Source organism: Mesoplodon bidens, assembly GCF_964165515.1.
Source record: "Mesoplodon bidens genome assembly, chromosome: 6".
Taxonomy (NCBI): Eukaryota; Metazoa; Chordata; class Mammalia; order Artiodactyla; family Ziphiidae; genus Mesoplodon; species Mesoplodon bidens.
The window spans coordinates 16,991,715-17,007,104 of NC_138162.1; the positions used below are offsets into that span (position 1 = coordinate 16,991,715).

Genomic DNA, 15,390 nt, shown 5'->3' on the forward strand with positions numbered 1-15,390 from the left:
GTGCTGTGGCTAAAGAATATTGTGAGGGCGGATTGGGGGATCCTGGGAAAGGAGAGGGGGCGACTGGGATTCGCACGAGGCTGGGCGGAGCCTCCGAGAAGCTCGGGGTCTGAGTGGGGAGCCAGAGAAGGGGCGGGCGGCGGGGCCCGGGGAGGCGGCGCGGGGGGGTGGGGCGGGCCAGGGCCGATTGGGAGGCGGAGCCCGGAGCCGGGAGCTGCTAGCGAGCGGCTCCCACGACTCCTTAGCTCCGGCGTCCTGGTTCGCTTCGGCGTCCGCCGCCGCCGCTGTCTCTTCCTCCTCCTTCGCCACCGCCGCTCGCAGCACCGCAGCCCCTCCCGCCATGGCCGCCGCCGGCGCTCGGCGCAGCCCCGGCCCCAGCTCGGTGCTCCGGGGGCAGCTGAGGCTCGGCTTCCATCCGGTGCCGCCGCCGCTGCTGCTGTTCCTGCTCCTGCTGCCGCCGCCGCCGCTTCTGGCCGGCGCCACCGCCGCCGCCTCGCGGGAGCCCGACAGCCCATGCCGGCTCAAGACAGTCACGGTGTCCACGCTGCCTGCCCTGCGGGAGAGCGATATCGGCTGGAGCGGCACCCGCGCCGGGGCCGGGAGTGGGACCGGGGCAGGAGCCGCCGCCGCCGCCGCGTCCTCGGGCTCCGCTGGCTCCGCGGGCACCGCCGCCGAGTCGCGCCTCCTGCTCTTTGTGCGTAACGAGCTGCCGGGGCGCATCGCGGTGCAGGACGACCTGGACAACACAGAGCTGCCCTTCTTCACTCTGGGTAAGGCTGGGCGCCGGCACACGCGGGGTCCCAGGGAACCGGGAGCCCCCAAGTGAAGCCAGACGGGTGGGGGCGCCCTGGGGATTCCCGCCCCGGGCTGCCCCGAACGGGGTTGAGTGAGGGCAGCTGAGGGGCCCGGAGGGCGTACAGGTGGTTGGAATGAGTCCGGGGCAGTATCTGGGCGAGCGCGTGGCGGGAGACCGGGGGCGTGCCAACCTTCCCGCGGTGGGGACCTGTCCGTCCGTCTCTCAGTGCAGACGTTGAGCTCTGCCGCGATCCGTCGCTGACGCCGAAACCCCAACTGCCTGAGTGTGCTTGAGCTGGGGGCCGTGGTAGTTCCCCGCTCGGGAGCCAGGTCTGGGTCCAGCCGTCCACTGCTCCTGGGGCACACGGCCACTGGCCGCCCGCGGTCACCGCCCCCTCGCTCTCGCCTCGGAGTCGTCGGCTCTGCTCTTCCGGTTCGATTTTCTCGAGAATCGGAGCGGAGTCGCTCCATGTAGAATCTCTCAGTCCGCATAAATTCGGCCTCCCGATGGGTTAGGTGACCTTGGCCAAGTCGCTTCCCCTCTCTGGGCCTCAGTTTTAGCCATCTGTGAAATGGGGCTGGGGAGGATTGAGTGATTTCCGAGCACTGGCGTTTGGAACCCAAGGGCTCCCTCCACTTTCAGATTCTCCCTCCATCCCCGTGGTCGCATTCGCCTTCCTACCCCCCTCCCGGCGGAGAGCAGGTTTGACCTCGCAGCTCACTCACTGGGCTAATAATAATAACTTAAAGGCATGAAAAAGGAAGGGGAGAGGAAAAGGATGGGGGTGGGGGCTCAAACGTAAAAGTTAATCAGAAAGTTCGCCCGCAGCTTGCTGCCTGCTGGTTCCCAGCGCGAATCCCGGAGGAGTCGGCCCATCCAGGTAGCTGTGGGAGGCGCAGCTGATTTCCCACCCGGGTAATTGATCGCTTAATTATCTCGGAGAGCGTTTACAAAAATGTTGTTCCCCCTTAGCTCTCCCGCGCTCGCCGGTCTCTCTCCCCCCTCCCCTCTTGGGGGAGCGGGGTGCGATTGGTTGTCGGAGTCTGGCCAACAGCAGCTCCAGCAAGGCGCCGGCGGCTCTTCCCAGAGTCCAGACCTCGGGATCCGGCTCAGGTCCGGCACCGCGGGGGTGATGGGCCTTCGATGTCCGCGCCTTCGGGGCCCCGGCTTGAACCTCTGAGGTTAACTCCTTGCTCGCCCGAGAAGCCCCAGAGAGTAATCAATGGACTAGACTCCTCTCTCCTGGGAGCCATAATATTTTTGATGTATTTTTGTGACGCCGCCCGCCCGCCCCTTCCCTTTCGTGCTGGCCGCCTTCGGAGATTTGAGCGAGTGCCAGGCCCTTTCCTGGTCTGAGCATGTGCCTCGGGTTTCTGGCCCCTGGGCTCTCCCCAGCTGGCTGTAACTTGAGCGTGCTGAGCTTTGTGGGATGCTAGGCGGGAGAGCGCCTTGCAGGTTCCCAGGGGACTTTCCGCGGCGGCACGTCTGGCGTGCCACACACACGTTCAAGCATACACACGCGTGCGGGGGCACACACATACACACACACACCAAGAGCCATTCCCACGTGCACTTGTGAGCTGCCCATTTCCAAGTAAGGGGATGGGGGTGAAGATGGGGTTCCTTAGGGCAAAGAGCTAAGCTTGGGCTCATGGCCAACTCCTGTGACTCCGCCGCAGGGAAGAGTCCTTCCAGAGAAACGGAGGGTGTCCGTCACCACTTCCAATCCCAACCTTCTCCCTCCACCCTCGAGATCTCTCTACTCCGCATGTCCGGAGAGGGAGGGAGTGGGGATCCTTCTAAATGGCTGTTCAAATGAAGGAGAAAGGGTGGGGGGGGGCATCCTTGGGTATGGCATGACTTGGAAGCGAGGACCCCAGAGCGTGCCAGTTTCCCTAGGATGTGGAGGACCTGGTCCAGCCAGCTACAGGAGTCGCTCCAGAATTCCTGGAGCTGGCAATCTCTGTGTTTTTAAACTTTGGCTTTCAAGAGGAAATGGGTACCTGGGAGCCCAGGGCAGGCTGAGTGAGGACCTGAGTGAGGAGCTGGAAGTGTCAAATCCCCCAGGCCTGTGCTTCAGCATCGGAGTCTCCTGGTGCTCTCCACTTGGAGGCTTCTGCCTTCTCTGACGCAGGCGGCTGAGCCTCTGCGGCTGGGGACTGCCTGCTGTGGAGTGGCAGGTGCAGCCCTCCTTGGAAGCCCTGAGCCCTTTGGGGAATCAGGTTCCTCCTCCTCCTTCCCCGGCGCCCTGGACTGGCAGCCCAAGGCACTCCTACCAGGGATTTGGCTAGCGAGGTAGTCGCCAGATGGCCGAGTATAGCAGGATCTGTGTAGGGAGACGTGGGCTTTTTATTTGTGTTGTTCTTCCACTGTTTGTGTGTAAACACAGAGTGCACAGTGAGCTCTGGGAGGGCCAGGCTGGCTGAAAATGAGGGCGGGGGGGTACTATGAGTCATTTATGACCGTATCTCCCCCAGGGTCCTCAAGGAGCCCCATCCCATCATCCCATCTTCAGACCTTCTAAACCTCCTTCCCTAGTGTTTGTCTCTGGCGAGTTGGGTGAGTCTTTCACTACTAGGTCACCAGTTCAAGGGATTTGGAGACGGCATGCGCCACAGATGCACATGCAAAGATGGTAAATGCTGAATCCTGCCAAGAGCAGGGTGTGTGGAGCCACCACTAGGGGGTGATAGTGTCTACCAAAGCCCTCAGGCTATGCTTTGGGTTGTGGGTCTAGAGTTGGTGGTGGTAAAATGTCCCTGGTGTTAAGGGGCGGTGAACAAACAAATAAAAGGTAGAGTTCCCATTCTACTCCAAGTCCAGTTGGGGAAGCTCACAATTATTTTGCACACACTGTCTACCGTCCCTATTCACCAAAGTCACCGACATACCTGGCCTTCCCTCCCTCCATTCTGCCTGCCTCTCTTGTTTGAATTATTGGCTCTATCGTTGGTAATGCCCAGACTTAAAAGACTTTTCTTCAGGTCTTTTCCTCTTCATGTTTCTAATCTTCCCTTCATGTTCCAGCCTGCTTTATGTAGGTGGAAGTTTCCCTCAGAGGTGAAATACCCCCCAAGTTTCTATGTCTGGGCCTCTTCTTTAGAATCTAAGTCAGTGGTCCTGATAAAGTGAATTTCCTTGAAATTGATCAAGGAATAGCAAATAGTTGTGGAATCCTTACTGTGGTGCTCAGAGCTTTCCTCTTGCCTTTTATTATTTACTCACATAAAATATATGAAGTGGGCACTGTTGTAATTTATTCCCATTTTACAGGTAAGGAAACATTCTTCAGAGAGGTCAGGTGCCTAGTCTAATGTCTCACTTTGAGTAAATGCAGACCTGGGACTGGAATCTCAGCCCATCAGACACCTACATTCTTGGTAATTGCTAAACAGCCACCTTGAGCCAAATATGGACTGAGGGGCTGGTTACATTTATGTAGGGCATGGTGCAGGGTCCTGGAGAGGAAACACAACAATCATCAGCACGGCAAGAACCTTTCTCAGGGGAACTTTAGCTACATTGGTGCTGAAGTATGAGAGTGCGAGAGTGAGGCATGAATTAAATGACCTCCGATGACCCTGCCAACTCAAAGTTCCATGACTCATGGGATGTCAAAGGGCATTCTATGTAGTGGTGCCAGGGAGTGATGAATATGACACATTCTGTAACATCAGGGAGGGAGATATCTCTTTAGACTTAGAGAAAGCTGGGGACGTTTCCTGGACAGGAAGAAAACCCAAAAAAACAAAAACTGAGTGAGGTCATGGAGGATGGGCTGGAGGAGAAGTTGAATGCTCCAGTACAGCTGGGGGACTTGATGTTGCTTAGGACCTGGAGCTCTCAGCCGTGGCCCGCTCTGACCTTGAACACGTCATTTCCCCCGGATCTTCAGTTCTTTGTGCTATAATATGAGTGGGTAGCTGAGCCCTAAAATAATCCTTCGGTGCAGAGATTCTATGAACTTGAAGTGTCCTGACCCACTCTGTAACACTGACTAGCTGCTCTTTCTTCTCACTGGCTCCTTTCCTTTGCTGGTGACATGGGGGTGTTGGGGAGGACTGATGGAAAAGAAAGAATTTGAACGGGAGCAACTGTCCATGCAGGGCTTCTGAGGTGAACCCGCACATCACCCAGTGCTCATCTGCCCCCAGGCAGCTCCAGAGTCTGCTTGTGGATTTAGCTTTCATGCCCACCGCTAGGGAAATGGCATCCTTCTTCCTGTGCTTGATAGTGGCCAGGCTGGACTGTTTACCATGAGCCTTGATTCAGCAAAAGGGGGAAAGGAGATAAAACTGAGTAACCACTCATTGTCAACATCCATTACTAATTTACCTCGTCATATAAATCACACAGGTGAGGAATGTGCTCTCTATTTGGGGGAGGGTGTGTGGAGAAAGAAAAACCATCCAGTAGTATGTTTTTAAATGCATCTGCATGAGCAGATCTGGCAGTGTCCTCAGGATCTGTCCTGAAAGGATGCTGTTTGCAGGAAGCTGATTGGCTTGGGTGGAAGACAGAGATGCTCTGAAATGCCCACTTGGTCAGGTCTGCAAAGATTCCTTAAAATACAGGCAAAAATGGACACCAAAAGAGAGAAGCCCCCAGAAGGAGTGAGGGACCAGGCACAAGGTCAGAAAGGTTGCTAGAAGCAGGGAGTTTAGCCTAAGGACAGTCCACAAGGGCTGGAGAAGCTTTCTTCGAACGTCAACAGGGAGTGAGGCACGTGCTTTTTTTTCCTGTCTGGTTCTAAAGAATGTCCTAAAGGTGCAAATACTAAGGGGATGGAGCACAACATGACAGGAGGATGTGTCCCTGGGAGCTGCCCAACAACCAAGCCTTCTCACCTCTAATGATGACAGGGTCCACATGGGAGGAAGTCTTCAAGCAGGGACCACACAGCTATTTGGCAGGCATTTGGAGAAAGGACCAGAGGCATTGAGGCTATCTGCCCCTTTTGGTTTCTGCCTTGATTCTGAAGGTTGATGACAGTTATTAAGTGGGAGAAAAAAAAAAAACAGATACAAATAGTATAAGCTGGGTTTTCTGTAGGGATTTCTGACCACAGAATATTCATTAAAATCAATCCCAGTGTTTTTTCCAGAATGGGTAAGAGGGAGAGATTCCGGGGTGGGTGAGAGGGCGAATTTGATGTCTTCAGACAAAGCTTAAAAAATGTTATTTCCTCATTTGGGCTCCAGGTTCCTTATCACTAAAGCATTTCAGTAGCATTCAGACTCCAAGGTCCCGTCCTGCTCTGATGGTCCAGGTTTCTGAGATATTGTAAACAAGGTGGGGGGGGGCGGTTCAGTGGTCTCTGATCTGAGTTTTTCCCCCTTTTCACTCACTTCCCTTACTCCACCCCCACCCCTTTGCCAGTTCAGATCTGATGAACTCTATTTAATAATTAGGGCAGAGACAGATATATCATCTGCCCTCAGAAAGTACAATTAGCCCTCCGTAGCCGTGGGTTCTACATCCCCAGATTCAATCAGCCGTGGGCCGACTGCACTGTGCCATTTTATATAAGGGACTGGTACATCCTTGGGTCTTGGAAAGGGGTGGGGTCCTGGAATCAATCTCCTGCAGATACCAAGGGACCATTATACTATGTTACCGAGAGGGTGATGGGGCAGGGTGAGAGGAGGATTCGTTTTAGCTGTTAGAGAGGCCCAGGTTGGGTCAAGGCCATCCAGATTTGCTGTTTCTGGGGGTCAGGAACACTAGCCATCAAGATAGCCCAGCTCTGCGAGCTTTTGTGACCCAGAGCTTGATCCTTATCCTGAATGGGGCCCTCAGGCTGCAAGATCATTCAATAATACTAATTTACAGCAGGTCCAACAGTAGGTTTGCCTAGGCCCCCGGCAGGCAAAGCTGCCTGCTTCTTACCTCCTTGCTTGGCTGTAAGCTAGGCGTTGGCTGCCATAGGATGGTGTGGACACGTGGGCTGGGGAGAGAGAAGGACGGAGAGTGACAGTGACTTCTTCGGGTAAAGCCATGAAAGCTGTGACCATGACCATCAACTCTGATGGCCTTACAGCATCACAGACTCTCAGAGCACATTGAATCTACCCCCTTCACTTAAATGGTAACACTGGGTCCCAGACAAGGGAGGTAATCTACCTAAGGACCAGCTGTTCACACTTAAACCCAGTGCTCTTGAATTCCCCTCCACGCTTCTTTTCATCACACTGACTACCAACACGTGGCTCTGGGTTAAATAAGTCTCAGGTGTGCAACTTGGTTGACCATCATAAGGTGCACCAAGTCTCTCCTCCTCTCCCTGCAAAACAAACAAACAAAGAAACAAAAATCTAAGGAGAAAGATATCCCTGGGGAAGTTGAATTTGTTCTCCTGCCCAGGGTATCCTGGAGCTGGTTGGCTCCAGTCTCTGCTGAGAGCCTGAGCCAATGGGTTTTGTGCTGGGGAGGAGGGAGCCTCATTGCTTTTCACTCTAGCTGCCTTGAGGGTGAGCAGAAGCCTGCTCTTTTCCAGAAAAAGAAAGAAAGAGTCAGATTTAACCTTGAGGTGCAGCAGCATTACGGGGATGCTTTCTTTGCAGGGCTGATACTTCCCCAAGTTCTCATACTGACCAGCTAGTGGCAACAGAAGATTAACTATAGCGAGAGAGAGCTGGCTTTTCTTTCCTCCCGGCAGGGCTTGCAGCCTCTCGGCCCCTGAGAAGGCAGGCAGCGGTGCTTGGCAGGACTCACTCTGCTCTCCTCTCACTGGCTCTTCACTGCCGTCTGCAGTTCTTCAGGACAGCAGCCCCCAGGAAGACTTTTCTTTGATTTGGAAGGGGGTGGGGTGGTGACTACCCAATGTAAGCTTCAGGACTGGAAGATTTCTAGCTTCCTTACTGGCATACTGGAGCGTGCAGGCAGCCCCTCTGTGAGTCGAAAATTGACAAGGATGTTGTATGTCATCAACCATTAGGGTTTTCACCTGAGAAGGAACCCTTTCTCCATGCCCGTTGTCACGGCCCCCGGCAGGGTCAGACGTCAACACTTCTCTCGACTACGATTTCAGCTGTCAACCCACTGGTCTATCTTCCTCTGGTCTTAACCTCTCTAGTCCATCGTCTGTACTTGCAGACAGAGGGAGTTCATTAAAAACCCAAATCGGATCCTGGCCATCCTCTCCTAAAGCACTTCACTGACTCCCCATAATTCTTAGTATGAAGTTCAAGCTGCTTATTGAGCTACAAGATCCATGATCAGACTCTGCCCAGACTGTCCTGTGCTAAGAACCCTTCTTTCTTGTTCTGTAACTCTGCCCCAAAGGCCCTGGGAAAATTCCTTCTTACCTTTCAAGGCTGAATTCAACTATGAACTTTACCTTTGAAGCCTTTCCTGACCTCTTGGCACTAAAGTTGGACACTCTGGGCCTTGGTGCCCACTAGCAATATAAAGACTGGTGTAACAGTGGCTGGTCCCTTAGAACTACTGAGCGCCTACAACATGCTAGGCACTGCTCCAGCCACTTAAGATATATGGAGAACAAAAGACATAAATTTCTGTGTTCAGAGAGCTCATATCCAGGAGTACGTGTATATATGCATGTGTGTGTGTGCATGTGTATGTGTGTTGGGGAGAAGATGATAAACATAATAGATAAGAAAATTATGTGGTATGTGAGAAGGTGATAGATTCTATAAAAAAGAAGGGCAAAAAGAAAATGAACGTTATTGAGGTGAGGAAATCAATTTTAATATTAAATAGGGCCAAAGGATTGCTTATTGAGATTATAGGATTGGACCAAGACCTGAAGGCCATGAAGGCGTCACCAAGCAGATATGTGAAAGAGTATTCCGGGCAGAGAACGGCTTCAGCAAAGACCTGACTCCAGAGCACACCTGGATCGTTCAGGGGCCAGCAAGAAGGCCAGTATGGCCGGAGTGGAGTGAGTGGGGGGTGGACAGGACAGGATTTAGGCTTTTACTGTGAGTGCCATGGAGAGCCAGGCAGGACGTTAAGCAGAAGAGTATCCGTAACTGACTTCTGTCTCAAGGGAATTACTCAGGCTGCTCTGCAGAGGAGCAAGGATGGGAGAGGAAGGTCTGCAGGAGTGTGTTCAGGTGAGAGAGGATGGTGACTCGGGGCAGAGTGAGAGCAGAACTTAATGTGTTTCTCTGTCTGTCTTGTGCTACTTGCCTAAGAGCTCCACAGGCAGAGAACATCCCTCCCTCATCTCTGGGGCTGCAGTGATTCACCCTGTGCTTGGCACATCCTAGGTGTTCAGGGCATCTTAGATGACTAGAAACTTAGGTTTGCCAAGTCTCAGCTCAGAATCCATACTGTGCCGAGCTGGAGAGGTGTTGCAATTCCACTCCTCTGTAAAGGCTGAGCTGGAATGCCACCTCTTCAATGAAACCTTCCCTCTTCTGAGCTTCCACAGCTACTGCCTCTACCTTCTCCTGCCTCCTTATTATTCTGGGGTGTTTGTAGGAAGAGGAATGAGACCAGTTTGATTAGAGGAAAAAGAGTTGGGTTTAGGGAAGACCTTTTCTTGAGAATCATGGAAGCCAGATAAGGGATTAGCACCTTTGTATTGTGCCAGACAGAGGGGCACTGAATGTTTGGGGGGAGGTGATCCATCCATGGTGTTGGGATCATCACCTGCTGTAAATGGTAAGAATTTAGGACATTTTCTAAACGAAACCCTTTTATATAAAGATGGAGAAGTCAAGGTCACCATAGCATGTCAGTGGTGGAGCAGGAACCAGATCCAATCTTTTGATTCCTGGTCTGGTGTGCCTTCCTCCCACCTTAGTCCAGGCCACTGGGGGTGGGAGGAGCTGGTATGCTGGACTTCACCCTTCTGGCATGGGGTAGGCTATGAAAAAAGCAACCATTCATTGAACGTTTACTGTGCCCTGGATGCAGGGCTGGCACATCTGTTACTGCATTTCCTTCTTTCCATACTGCTGAAAGACAGCTAGGATTCATCCCATGTTATAGGTGAGCACGGAAGCTCAGGGGAGTTAAGAAACATACCCAAGATCACACAGCTGCCATACAGCTGAGCTGCGTCCTGTCCCAGGTGTGCCTGGTTCCAAACTCCATGCTCTCTCTGCCTTCCACACTGCCCAGAACTAGGAGTGCTCTAGAGTGTTCACCTCTTTAACAACCTCTTGTACTTTTTATCTCTTCCTCCTCTCATTACCAAGCAGTTGCAGACGTTTCTTATAGAGGAACTTCAGGTGTGACAGCCTCACAGGCCTGAGGGACTCAACACCTCACTTCTGGGCTGCCAGGAGCTGACTCAGCATCTCCCCAGGCCCTGTCGCTCCTTGCTCGGCTGCCAGGAGAGCACCGGGCCTTGTCTCATCTTCTCTAGACGTCACGCGTTAGCCCTGGACTCCTTGACAAGCAGATTCCCATGCTGCCGTGCCTTCTTGATGTTCCTCCTTCCCTCCTTCCTCGCTTCCTCCTTCCCCTCTCTCCTTCCTCCTTCCCCTCTCTCCTTCCTCCTTCCCCTTTCTTCTTCCCTTTCCACTTCCTTCTTCTGCCAGTGCTTAGGGAATTCCCACCTTCTGCTGGTCATATACTGTTATACTAGGGAACCTGTTCCCTAGACCTTCCAGGAACTTAGAGAAGCTCTGCATTCCTTTTCTAGAAATTGTCGAGCATCTGTTGTCTGAGATGCAGCCCCTGTTTGACTAGGTCAACGTCCCTGTCACTCCTCCCCTTCCTCCCAAGTTGACTTTTGTCGCCTAGTGCTCCTTAGCAGCATTGTGCAGTTTTTATGCTCCTACCTTGAAAATGGAATTTATATTACATTATCTATACATACGGGATATAGGTAATAATATATAATATATATATATTATAATGCTATAAAAGTCCTAATAAATAGTGTATAGTTCTCCTGGAGTGTTAGAACTGGGTAAAAGAATGCCTTTGAGATCCAGCCCAGCTCCCTCATTTACCTAGCAAAAAGAAGTACATTTGCAAGGTCCCACAGCTAAGCCGTGGCAAAATCCAGTCTGTAGCCCAGCTCCTCTGACTGGGTGTGCCAGCTCGAAAGGCCCAAAGCCCTGGGATAGAATCCCGGCTGCACTACTTCCTAACTGCAGACCTCTGTATGCCCGTGAAGAAAGCGAAGGTAACACAGCAGTCCCTTCTCTGGGTCGCTGCGATCCTTACTTTTGGAGAGGCCTCCATCTTCAGTTGTAGTCAGTGTCCAACACTGTGCTCAGTTTTTACTTACACTAAGCCATATGATCCTTACGGAGATAGTGTGTGCAAAGCACCTAGCACAGTTTGTGCTCCGTGCCTCTTAGCCACCTGGATCCTTGTTGTGGAAGGAGGTGGAGGTATGAATAACTAATGAATGCAATTCCCTCTCCCTCCCCCCTCTTTCCACTCCAGCATGAGGGCTTTGGCCTCTGCCCTCCCTCCCTCTCTCCCCACTAGGAGGAGAAAAAGGATGAAATTGACCATTGATCTCTGCTCCCTCTCCAAGAGCAGGGGGAAGCGGTGGGGAGGGAGGGGGCTCCCGGGGGGCTCCCGGGTTGTCTGAGGACAGTTTGGCCAGAGAAGCTCGGAGAGCCTGAGTCTAAGGCAGGCGGGTCTTGGGGGAGGCAATCAGGGCAGAACCCTCTCCCTTCTGGTGGCTGCTGGCTGACAAAGCCTTGCTCTCAGGCACCGGGGGAAGTCACGAGTGGCTTTGCAGGCAGCCGCAAAGGGAAGGAACATTTCCATTAGCAGAATCAGCAGTAAAGAGATTTCCAGTCACAGTCATAGCTGCATTGGGGGGAATCATTTCGGTGGTGGCTGTGGGCTGAGGAGGGAAGGAGGCAGGGCGGCAAGGAGAGCCATGGGGACGTCTGTCTCCTTGCAGGAGCTGAGGGCTCCAATGAGAACCGGGTACCAGAGGCCTAGGGACTCTTGGGGAGCTGGGTGGGTCCGTGGACAAACATTCTGGACCACCTACTTCCATCCAAATGGACAGAACCCCCTTCTCAGGAGTCCCCTTGGGAGGCTGCGGGCTTGTTCTCTGCTGCCTTTGCTCTGATTTACCTGGGTTACTCTTTTCAAGACTTCACAGCCGGCAGCAACTTCCTAGGCTCCTGGGATTTGTCACTGGGAAAGGTCCCAGATTATTTAGCCCAGTTTTCCCCAAAGTTAGTGACTCCTCAGAATCATCTTAGAGTCCGGGTTTTCCCTTCCAGATCAGTGGAAGCACCTGGGAGGGGCCTGGGAATCTGTACTTTAAGAAGTGTACCGAATCCTTGGTGTGTCCCTGGACACCCTGGGGGCAGTGGTCCCTGGGTATCTCTTCGGCCTCACCTCCTGACATTCCCCATGGCACTTGGGGCACTAGCTTCACTGATGACCGACAGGTTTCTGTGGGGGGTGGGGGGAACCAGGCATATTCCCCCTACCTGAGTCCTGAATAGAAATGCTGTTTTCTCTGCTTATAATGCTTTTCTGGTCTCATTCACCTGGCCATCTCCTAGCCTTAGCTCAGTTATTACCTCTTCTGAGGAACCTTCCTTTCTCCTCCAAGGCTATCCCCCTAGTAGGATTGGCATATTTTGTGAACAAAAAATAAATGCAAAAAATAAAATGCCGGATGCCCAGTCGAATTTCAGACAATGAATACTTGCTTAGTATAACTACGTCCCATATGTCCCATGCAATATTTGGGATGTAGTTATGCTAAAAATGACTCTCTGATGATCAGAAATGCAAATTTAGCTGGACAGCCAGTATTTTATCTGGCAACCTGCAGGGACCCTGTTTCTCTCTCTGCTGTCAGGAATCATATTACCAATGTGTGATTTGTCCCCCCAAACCTGCTCTCCCCACATCCCTTCCGTCTCAGGAAACCAGGCGACCATTCACCCAGTTATTCAAGCAAAGGAATCATCTTTGATATCTCCCTTCCTTTGCCTCTCTCATTCTTTCAGTCAACCAACCTTGTTGGTTTGACTTCTAAAATGACTGTCAAACTTCTTCACTTCTCGTGATGTCCTCCTGCCACCACCTTTGTCCAAGCTCACTTGGGCTATTACCTCAGTCTCCTAACTGGTCGTCTTGCTGCCTCTCCATCCTCCTTATCCTTTCTTGATATTTTTTGATATATAGCACATTGCCAAATCCAGCTTGCTGCCTGCTTTTGTGTGGCCTGTAAGTCTATTTACTTGTTTAAATACTTGAAAAAATCAAAAGAAGAATCATATTTCGTGATATGCGACAATTATATGAAATTCAAATATCAGTGTCCATTAATAAAAAAAGATGTATTGGAACACAGTCACACTCATACCCTTGTGTATGTATTGTCTGTGGTTGCTTTTGCTTTACAACAGCGGAGTTGAATAGTAGCAACAATGAGTATCCGGCCTACCAAACTTAATATATTTCCTAATTGTTCCTGTACAGAACAAGTTTGCCATCCCTGCTGTATACAGTAACCAGAGTGATCTTTTTCAAAAAGCAAATTGGATCTTGCCACTCTCTTGTTTAAAGCCTGTAAATGTTTCTCATTGCTCTTAAGATAAAATCTTAATTCCTTTTCACAGTCTAGAAACTTTAAAAATTTTTGCCTTCTTCTCTGGGTTCATATTTCCTTTTCTCATAGAACTCAAGTCACCTCCTCCAAGAAGTCTTCCCTGACCAAAGCCTTCCCTGGTACACCGTCCCCCTCATAGCTTTCTATCCTGTTTATTTAAAAAAAAAAACAAAAAACAAAACCCAAAAAGCTTTATCTGGCAGCTCCTTGATGGTAGGGAATGTGTCTTGTTCATTTTTTGGCTCCTCTCAACTATATAATGCATTACACAGCACATAGTAGGTGCTGAGTAGATGTTTCCTGAGCAAATGAATGTCACATGGACAGCGGTAGGGGTGGTAGTTTGTGAACACCATCTTACAAGGTAGCCGCCTCATTGGGTTGTTCTGTTGCTTATCAGGAGATTGCTATCAGGATTCCAAGAGCTAAAGTTTGCAGAGCATGTAGACCATTGCCCACCACTCAGCAAATGCCATCTAGGTGTCTGTTAAATAAACAAAGATAAACAGACCTATACTTTAATCCCTAGGACACATCCCCTCCCCACTTTATTTGCAGTTGGAGCATGTTTAGGGCAATTCACAGGAAGTCCTGTGAGTAAAGACCTCATGGAGCCAGGGGGCAGGGTCATCTGGTGCTGGAATTAGGAGCCAGGGTTCCTGGGGTTTGGTCCCAGTTCTGCTGGTGTCTGTGGTCAAGTCCCTTCCACTTTCTGGGCTTCCTACCATTTCTCATGTGATGAGATTAAGATAAGTGATATTTGAGGTTCTTCTCAGCCCCCTCAGCTCAGCAGGAGCCCAGGAGGGAAAGAAAGGTTCCCTTTAGGAGCTTCTGAGGCTGGAAGCTCTGCTGCAGCAGGATAAAGCCGACTCCCTCCCTTCCTTCCTCCATCTCTGTATCCTTTCTCGGGCGTCTGAAGATCAAACCCTCAGCTCTGAACCCAGGTGCAACTCAGATTTTTAAGCCCAGTCTCACACTAATTTGTTCAGGCACCTTCTTCAATTACTTTCTCTCTAGCCTTCCCCAGGGAGGGAGACTGGAAGAAGCTGACCACCCAAAGTAACCAATTACCTGTCTGCCAATAGCAGGACTCCTACCATCCCTCCCTCCCTCCCTTCTTTTCTTTCTCCACTTTATTCTCCTGGCCTGTAAACCATCTCCAAACTGCAGAACCCTCCAGGGAATGGCCCCAGTTCACCTGCTCCCAGCTGGGGAAGAGAAGGCAACCCCTCCCCCGAGAGAGACAACAGGTGGGAAGGCTGGTGGCTGAGAAGGGGCAGCTGCGGATCTTGGAAAGCCAAGCAGGTTTTGCAAGCCTGCTAAATACCAAACTGTGCTAGATTGAGAGGCAAATGCTTTGGGCCCTAGTCCTGTTTCTGCCATCTACTTGCTGTGGCCTCAAATAAATGACAGTTCCTCTTTGGGCCTCAGATAAGATTAAGTGAATATTGTCAGAGCCATGTCTCCTTCAGGTAGGTGGGGAAGATTGGACTGCGTAAGATACTCCATGAGAGAGGAGGAACCTTCCAGTCCTGTCCACTACTGGAATCGCAGGTGTCTAGAGCTGTGCTTGTCACATAGTAGGCACTCAGTAACTATTAGTTGAATGAAGGAATGAATAAATGGAAAATGTGTGTGATTAGACATTGCTAATCAACTTAATCACAGCTTCAGATGCCTCATCAGTCACTAGGATCAACTGGGGTTTGCATGGATGATGAATTCTGTTCACGTTCCCTAGACTCAACCAGTTCACCCAAAACCTGTGGTTCACCTTAAGTTCCCCTTGCTTGGAGCTAAGCCCCTTCCGTCATTATTCAGTCGTTCTTCCATCCCAGACATTGTGCTGAGTCCCTTGGGGGCACAGAAATGCAGGGAGTTCAAACTATTGGGATAATAACACTTGAACTTTTTGATTAAAAAAAAAATCCCTTTCATGGGTATTTTTAGCATCTCCGTATTACGGATGAAGATGTGGCCATTCAAAGAGATCAAGTCAATTGCACAGGGTCACGTAGTAAATGGGATTAGCTGTATTTATTTTTTAAAAGGAATCTTTGTATCACTCTCA

At 51.2% G+C, this 15,390-nt stretch overlaps 1 protein-coding gene across 3 annotated transcripts in view; it reads left to right on the plus strand.

Moving 5' to 3' along the window:
- Window positions 1-325: 325 nt before the first annotated feature.
- Window positions 326-15,390, plus strand: part of ASTN2 (astrotactin 2) — a gene marked incomplete at its 5' end in the record, with an annotated part of 938,059 nt that continues 922,994 nt past the window's right edge. For 2 of the 3 annotated variants that reach the window (XM_081237081.1, XM_081237082.1), the window contains one exon: window positions 341-770. In XM_081237081.1, the coding sequence (XP_081093207.1) occupies window positions 341-770 (430 nt within the window). Of the gene's footprint in view, window positions 771-15,390 lie in introns of all 3 variants that reach the window. The other variant, XM_081237083.1, reaches the window with a different exon arrangement.